The sequence below is a fragment of the Neomonachus schauinslandi genome, chromosome 13, assembly GCF_002201575.2.
Source record: "Neomonachus schauinslandi chromosome 13, ASM220157v2, whole genome shotgun sequence".
In the NCBI taxonomy this organism is placed as follows: domain Eukaryota; kingdom Metazoa; phylum Chordata; class Mammalia; order Carnivora; family Phocidae; genus Neomonachus; species Neomonachus schauinslandi.
In genome coordinates this window covers 91,705,361-91,713,944 of record NC_058415.1, presented here as the reverse complement: position 1 = coordinate 91,713,944, position 8,584 = coordinate 91,705,361, and the positions used below count along the sequence as shown (strand labels likewise).

General features: G+C 62.2%; 1 protein-coding gene across 1 annotated transcript; it reads right to left on the bottom strand.

Moving 5' to 3' along the window:
- Positions 1-6,179: 6,179 nt before the first annotated feature.
- On the bottom strand, positions 6,180-8,355 carry LOC110581271 (major allergen Can f 1-like). The gene is made up of 6 exons (XM_021691050.1): positions 8,266-8,355; positions 7,793-7,923; positions 7,280-7,350; positions 6,866-6,976; positions 6,250-6,348; positions 6,180-6,199 (listed from the first exon to the last, which is right to left on the bottom strand). Exons 1-6 carry the CDS (start codon positions 8,353-8,355, stop codon positions 6,180-6,182), a joined length of 522 nt encoding a protein of 173 aa, XP_021546725.1.
- Positions 8,356-8,584: the final 229 nt, after the last annotated feature.

Below are 8,584 nucleotides of genomic sequence, written 5' to 3'. Positions count from 1 at the left end.
GGGGTGGGGGGCGGGGAAGCCCGCACTGAGGCGCCCTGGAGGCCCATCCAGAATCCCAGCTTGCCCAGACGGCAGATCACCAACACGAAGGGGTGCAGCTGGCGGCTCCTCTCCTGGGGGATCGGCATGTTCCCTGCCCTGCACTTTATGTACCAGTTTCCTAAAGGCTGGAGGAGGGGGTACGTAGCTCTCAGTGGGAGATGAACACGGGGTAGAGTCCCCCATCCCTGAGGGCAGGAGGATGCCCCACCCTGCCACAGGGAGTGAGCCCACACTCGCATCCCTCCTCTGCCCGGCAGTCGCCCGAGACACAAGAGCGGGGACTCTGGTCACAGGCCACTGGGTGATCACAGACCACTGGGGGCTGGGAGCATGGGACACACACGTTCTCCACGCCACCGGGCTCTCGCCTCTTCTGGGTGGGCAGGAGTCCGCACAGCATGAGGAGCAGGCTCAGCCCCGCGGCCAGCAGGGCCAGCGGCATGCCCAGGGACCCCCCTTCTGCTCCTGGCCCTCCGGCTGCCTATGCATCCCTGGCTCTGGGCCGACCTGGAGACAGGGTCCTGCCCTCCATCACCTTCACAAAGGCCCCTGGGCTTTGCAGTTTAGGTGGTGATTAAATCGTTTTGTTTGGATCCTGTGAATGGATGCTCTTCATTATGTATAATTAGCCCTTGGGTTTGGCTCCTTCCGAGAGCCCTGTCTGGAAGTGTTACCGGAGCGGGAAGTGGCACATCTCTGAGTTAGGAGCCTGGGAGATGAGAGGGTGGCCTCCTGTGTGCCCTCCCAGCCTCTCACAGCGCCCGCCCCGGGAGCCCCGGACCGGCCCTGGCCCCCCTCACTCTCACCTCGGGGCCGATGTTCCCCCCGGACCTCCTGGCCTCCAGGCAAAGCATCCAGCCTGCTCCAATGCCCCTCCGAGCTGCCCGCAGCGCCCACTGCGGCTCCCTCACCCCTCACAGGCTGGATTGATCTCCCCCTCAAGTGTACCCTGACTCCTGCTTCCGTGGTCCCATCAGTGCTCCTGGTGAGACCCTGGGAGACCCCACTGACCCTCTGTGCCCTTTCGTCTGCTACCCACACAGCCCGGGCAGCTTGCCCCCACCCCGCACGTCCCACAGCCACCCCCTCCCTCTGGTGCTGCCGTCCCTTCCCTCGTTCCAGGGGAAGAGTCCCCTGACTGAAACCCCCGAAGCGTCCCTGCGTTCCCTGTCCCTCGTTCCTTCTCCATTCTGCTCCCAGAACTTTCCACCGAAGTGCAAGTGGCATCGTCCTGCTCTGGTGCATGTGTCTGTGCATGTGTGCCTTTCTGTGCGTCTGTGCGCACGTGTGTCCGTGTGCTCACGTGCACGCGTGTACGTGGATGTGTGCCTGTGCGCCTGTGTGTCCGCGTGCTCGTGTGCACATGGATGTGCACCCGTGTGTCCACGTGCTCGCATGCACGCGTGTGCATGGAGGTGCGTCTGTGCACACGTGTGTCTGCGTACTCACGTGCACGCGTGTAAGTGGATGTGCACCTGTGCGCCCGTGTGTCCGTGTGCTCGTGTGCACACGTGTGCGTGGATGTGCACCTGTATGTCCACGTGCTCGCGTGCACGCGTGTGCATGGAGGTGCATCTGCGTGCACGTGTGTCTGTGTGCTCGTGTGCACACGTGTACGTGGATGTGCACACGTGTGTCTGCGTGCTCGCGTGTGCATGGAGGTGCGTCTGTGCGCACGTGTGTCTGCATACTCACGCGCACGTGTGTATGTGGATGTGCGCCTGTGCGCCCGTGTGTCCGCGTGCTCATATGCACACGTGTGCGTGGATGTGCGCCCGTGTGTCCACGTGCTCGCGTGCACGTGTGTGCATGGGGGTGCGTCTGCGTGCTCACGTGCACGCGTGTACATGGATGTGCATACGTGTGTCTGTGTGCTCGTGTGCATGCGTGTGCATGAAGGTGCGTCTGTGTGCACGTGTGTCCGCGTGCTCGCGTGCACATGGAGGTGCGTCTGTGCACACGTGTTTCTGCATACTCACGCGCACGTGTGTATGTGGATGTGCATCTGTGCGCCCGTGTGTTCGTGTGCTCGTGTGCACGCGTGTGCATGGAGGTGTGTCTGTGCGCACATGTGTCTGCGTGCTCACGTGCACACGTGTACATGGATGTGCACACGTGTGTCTGCGTGCTCGCGTGCACGCGTGTGCATGGAGGTGCGTCTGTGTGTGCACAGGCATCTGTGCGTGTGTCTGCACGTGTGCATGTGCATCTATGCATCTGTTTGTGTGCACATATGCGTGTCTGTGCACACATGTGTATCTGTATGTGCAGAGGCTGTATACATACGTGTGTATATGCATCTGTGTGCATGCATGTGTGTCTGTGTATACGTGTGTGCGTGCACGTGTGTGTGTATCTGTGTGAGAGCGTGTGTGTGTGCTTGTGCGTGTGGGGAGAGGCTCCAGAACATTCTTGTGCCTACACATTTCTTACTTCGAAGTCTGGGTGATTCTACCTCCTCCAGGCCCAGAACCTTCTTTGAACACTTAATCCTTGGGCCTCCTTCCCCTTTCTGGGGGAGTATCCACCCATGTGGTCACAACCAGCTCAGAGCTTCCTTCTCTGGGAGGTCTTCCCTCTGCTCCTGAGGAGGGCCAGCGTTCTGTGTGTCCCCTTTCATGGCTCCTCACATGCCAATGACCCCTCCATCACTGTTATGTGGCAGGAAGAGGGTTTTGCTGCCGTGGAATCTGCCCTGCGTGTGCACTGCCCACGTCGGATGCTTCCTGTCACTGGTACTAACAACGCTGCGTGTGATGCCCTTTGCGTCCATCAAGGACCAGCACCTGTCCGCCTGTGCGTTTCCTGGCAGAGAGACGTGAATGGATGAGGGCCAGTCAGCACCCCCCGCCCCCCGAGTGGGAGCCGCTCCTGCCCATCCAGGTGGGCCCAGTGTGCGCACAGTCCTGTAAGAGGATGCGGGAGGCAGACGTGAGGATGCGGGGACAGCAGCGGGGGCTGCACGACGAGGACTCCCCCGGACACGGCTGGCCTAGCTGATGGAGGAAGGGCTGCGAGCCAGGGGACGCGGCGGGCGGCCCCGGGATGTGAGTCCCCAGAGGGAGCTGGTATGAATGGCCTGCTGGGATCAATGCTTTCAGCAGCATGCTCGGCTCGTGCGGGGGGGGGGGGGGCCGCCGTGCACCAGACAAGGAGGCAAGGGAGGCCCGCCATGGCGTGGGCAGAAGTCGGGAGGCCCACCACGGCATGGGGGGCCTCAGAAACAGAACAGCGCGCTAAGTGAGAGAAGCCAGACACAGGAGGTGCCCAGGGCATGATTCCTCGCCTATGAACGTCAGGAACTGGCAAATCGGTAGGCAGAGCGCAGATCGGGGCTGGGGGAAGAGGGATGGGGCCTCCTTTGGGGGGATGAACACATTTCATGACCAGAGAGAGGTGGTGCTTGCACAACATTGTGAACGGTCCAGGTGCCACTGAATTGTTCACTTTAAATGGTTCATTTTCTGTTACGTGAATTTCACCTCAACAAAAGATTGAGAAGAGAATCCGGATTGTCTGGCTGGACTCGAGAGATGGAGCTCACGGCAGCAATGGAGAATTTTCCAGAGCACGGACATCAGAGCTCAGGCTGGGCGTAAGTGGTGGACTCTGCTCTGACCAGCCCTTGCAGAGGTCAAGCAGAAGCGGCCCCAGCGTGCAGAGCGTCTGCTGGGGGCTGGGGGGGGCAGGTTTTTCTGGGCCTCCATGAGATGTGGATTCTGTGAAGACCCCGCTGGTTCCCACCCCATCTGGCCAGTGACTGTCCTCCCTGGGACTCCAGGACCTCCTGGGTCCAGGCCTCCCCGCAAGCCGCTGTCCAGCACAGAGCCAACATCTGGACAGCCTTCAGGCAGGGCTGGGGTCATCGAGAAGAGACGGTCCCGGGGCAGGGCCTGGGCTGTGGTTTTCAGACAGGAAGGCGACTCTACCAGGGTCTCTGCTGCCTCCCCACTGGGGAGCTGGACCCCGAAAACAGGCTCTGTAGAAGCCCAGGAAGACCCCCGTCTGGCTCTGCCTGCTCACCCTCCAGCTGGAGGGAGGCCTCCTGGGGCAGATCTGCCTAGGACTGTCACCTGTCTGATCCTAGCACCCCCACCCTGAGTCTCAGCCCCAGACCATTAGGATCCTGAGCCCCGGCTCCGGCTGCCTGGAGCCCCTTCTCTGGCTATGTGAGCAGGGACCAGCTACTTAGGGGCAGGTCAGCACCAGGTAGACAAATGGTGCAAGGCCCTGGCATCCCAGGACAGGGCACCATGGATGGGGTGGCCTCCGTGGGGCCTCCCCTGGGGGGTACCCAGCTGGATGGCCTCACGCCTTTGCAGGGAAGTGGGGTAAAGAGCGTTGTCCTTACTGAAAACCAGACATGCAATGCCAAGGCTGGCGAGGCCAGGCCCTCAGGCACCGCCCCCCCTCCCCCCCCGGGCTGGCAGGGGTCTTGCTCTGCAGCAGAGACCCCCTGCCCGGTGTTTCCTGCCTTTGGGGCCAGCTGTGTCTGGGAAAGGCCCAGGGACACCCGTGACCTGGGAAGCCACACTGACCCTGCGTGGGAGGGAGCTCCCTGTACCTCCTGCCTGCAGGGGGGCTGGCCCTGCTCACCCCTCCCACCACAGGGGAGACCCCTGCTGGCTGTGGGTCAGGCTACTCACTGCAGTGCTGTAGGGTGATTTTGGGAAACTGCAGTATTCCCACCAGAATATGAAAGCAAGTTCCTCTTGCAGTGACCCCTCCCCAGGCATGGAGGGAGGGGGCAGGAGCCGAGACGCACCCCAGCTGGGGTCCCAGTGTCCTGCCACCCTCATCCTGGAGGTCCCGGGGAAGCCTGGCCTCCTGCCTGCGCCCTCACTCCTGCCATGCTTGCAGCCAGTGGGGAACTGGGAGCCCAGGTGATCCCCACCTGTATGTGTCCCCACCTCTGGTCTGAACCTGCCATCCACAAACCCCTCTCCCCCAAACACAGGACCACCCAGAACCTGAGCTTCATGGGCCTCAGTGCCGCAGAAATCCCCCCACAGGACCCCTGGGCAGAGTCGCAGGAGCCCCCCCGCCGCACCCTCAAGCCCACTGGACTGCCAGGACATCAGTGGGTCCTCACATCCTTCCTGCCCTGGCCTGCCCACCCGAGGGACTCCACAGACAGGCAGAGTCACCAGGGATTGCAGAAACCCTTTATGTGGAAATAGGAGAGGGGTGGAGGGCCAGGGGGTGGGGGAGCGGGGGTGGCAGGAGGGGTGGAGCGGGCCCGGACCCTCGGGGCGGGGGTTCCTTCCACGTCCTGCAGGACGGAGGGTCTTGGGGCTGCTGCCCTGGGGCTGCCGTGGATGTGCCTCCTGCCCTGGGAAGGAGGGGGTGTCAGTGAGGCCAAGGGGGCCTGGGGGGCTGCAGCATGGGGTGCCGGTGCGGGCTTGACGGGGGCTCCAGCCCTTGGACCTGAGCAGTCAGAAGGGGTAGGTTCCCCCAAGGCTCCCTACCGGGGTGAGAGCGTGTGACAAGGTGACTTCCATCGGGGTGGGGGGCGGAGGAGGCGCAGGGATGCAGTTCTCGATTCTGGCTCTGCCCGCACCTGGGCAGGGTCCCCGAAACTCCAGTTTCCAAAAGGACACACAGTCAGTGAGGGACCCAGGAGATCTGAAGTATGGTCGCCATATTTCTGAATCTTTTAAGCAACTAATTGGGTAAACAGAGTCACAATGACCATCTCGGGGCGAGGACGGATTTCACACATTGGGGCCTATCGGGAGGTCCGTTGCCCCCTTGCACACCAGCCCATGGCGTGCTCACTGAGAAAGGGTTTTCTAGCTGCCCAGGGGCTGCTCTAGGAGACCGAATCTGCTGGTGATGCTCCCAGTGCTGGGGTGGCTGTCCCTGCCTGGCCCAGGTGGGACCCGGGGTGGGGGGCAGACCCCATGGCCTCTTGAAATCCCACTAACTCCAAGGTGATTTTCGCACGTGTCCTCTGCAACTGTCCACTTACCCTAATCTCCTCTTGGAGAGCATGCTTCTGTGGGAAAAAGGAAACACACATGATTCAGGAGATCCCAGGGAATCAGTCATGGCCCCAGGGCCCTCACTGGTCAATGTTTCAGCTAGCCCCGGAAAGAGCAAAGCCCAAATCAGATGCAGTGTGTTCTCCTAAAATGTCACTCTGCTGGCAGTTCCACTGGGGAGGGGGGGCAACTGGGCAGGGCTGGGCAAAAGCATCCTTCCTACCCGTCTGTGTGGGTTCCAAGATCTTCTGGTCGAATCCCTTGGCTCTTGTGAACTCCTGAAAATTCTCCGAGGCCTCCTGGTTCTTCTCGGGGTCCCTTCCTGTCGGGGAAACCAGGAGACCTAAGGCTGGGGGGTATGACCGGGAGGCCTCTCTACCCCAGCCTGGGCGGAAGCCCGTGCACCCGCCTGGGGGCTGGACCACAGGGCCCTGGGCCGGGACGAGAGGCGCTGGAAAGGCAGGCCAGGCAGCTGTGGGCATCTAGAGGGAGCCCATGTGGCAGACCCAGGAGGAACACACCTGGGCACCTCCGGGGAGTGGGGAGCAGCTGCGGGACCAACCCCACCACAGAGGCATTCCCTTCCCAGGGGACCCCAGGGAGGAGTGGAGCTGCCCCCGGGTGCAGCGTGGCCGGCTCCCTGACATTTGAGTCCCTGCGCCCACAGTAGCCCTCTGCTCTTGCTGGGTTTCCACCGCGGGGACCTGGGCTGGGCACCCCGATCCCGAACCCTGGGAATGCGTGCTTCCCATCAGGAAAAGCAGCCAGAAGGAGGCTGCCACCTGGAGAAGGATGGAGGGGAGGGAGAGGGTCTGCAGGCCCTGGGACGTGACCCTCACCCACGAGCTTTGCCATTAGGACGTGCTTCCCCTGGAACTCGCCGTCACAGTAAAGAATGTAGTAGTCCTTCACGGGCGACGGCCTTGTGTACACCACCCACTTGCCATTATCTGTGGGAGGGCGCAGCACACGTCCTGGAAAAGCCACGTGATTCTCCAGAAAGAACCCGCGCTCCCCCAGATCCAGCTTCGCAGACCGCCCAGCCTCCGCGCACTCCCAGGCTCCCCACACAGGCCAGTTCCCCCTGGGGACAACTGTGTCCCACCTCGTACTTGGGGTCTGGTGTTTGTATCTGCAGGGCAATTTGGCTCACGGGAGGAGACAGTAGGATTAAGGGGTCAGACTCCTCAGGCCGCAGCCCATCCTCTCCCAGTGTGTGGGGGGCACGGCCCGGCTCGGGCTCCAGGACTCACAGGCCGTGTATTTGCCGGGCTCGGAGGTTTTCTTCAGGACCACTTTCATGTCCTGGCACTGACCGTTTATCCTGGAACACAGTAGCCACTTGGTGACCGTCCTCGCTGCGCCCCTCCCACCTCGAGCTGCCTCAGGGCAACGGCCCGTGCTGCCCTGGGTCTGAGACTGGGTCACTGGCATCTCCCACCCCAAGTCCTGGCTGGAGCCTCAGTGCCACGTGGGACAGCTCCCCGGAGCTCCCCCAGGGCAGGGGAGGCGCTGTCGCACCCCCAATCAGCCAGCCCTGCTCCCCCAGGGCCTCTCCCCTCCTCTGTGCCCCCCACCAATGAGGCACCCTCTCTGGCACTGTCCCCCAAAGCCGCCCAGTGCTGAGTGTGAGGAGGGGGCTGCCAAGGACACGGGCGTGTTCTGCTTGTCCCACCCAGACGTTGGCTCTCCGGTATGTGTGTGTGTGTGTGGGGGGGCGGGTGCTGCTGGGGGCGGTCACGGGCCACTGGACCGCTGACACTCACAGCATGGTGATCTTGACTTCCAGGTTGCCCCCCTCCGGGGCTGTGAAGGTCATGGGAGTCACTGACTCTGGCTTATTCTCAGGCATCTCCAGGTCTGCAGTCATGGCCTTCAGATACCATTTCCCTGACACCTGGAGAAGAAGGTTTCCTTTCCTCAAGGCTCAGGCTGACCCCCTCCAGAGTCCCCTTCCTGCTCTGCAGCCCCAGGCTCTCCTCCACCCCCAGGGCTGGAGGCACGAGCATTTCCCAGCCCACCACCCTCCCCAGCAAATGCCCAGCGCCCTTGCCAGACCCGCCGGCGGCCAGCCCCTGCAGGACCCTTGCTCCCAGGACCCTCTGCCCCTGGGGCTCATTTGGCATAGACCCCTTTTGCTCTGTCCACTCCCTCAGGGATAGGGGTTGGTGGCTGACCCTAAAACATCTCCCCTCTCCCCGAGCCCCCTCCAGCCCACCCTGCCCGATCTGAGCCTCACATCTGCGGGGTCCTTTTCTGAGGCAGGGGGATCTTGTGCCTGTAGGATAGCAATGAGGTTGAGGCCGATGGTCAGGAGCAGGGTCTTCATCTCCAGGGGTCTGTGCTCACGGCTGCCAGCAGGTCGCTCACTGGGGCTCAGACAGGCTGTGCCTGCCCTTCACACAGACACCCTTTATACCGCTCAGCCCAGGGCCCCCAGGAGACTCGGCACAGACAATTGACCACTCCCTTCCCAGCCATAAACTGTGGCCAATTCTGCAGTGAAGTGGATAAAATGTCATTATTGTTGGACCAAACAACTCCTGTTAACCACCACG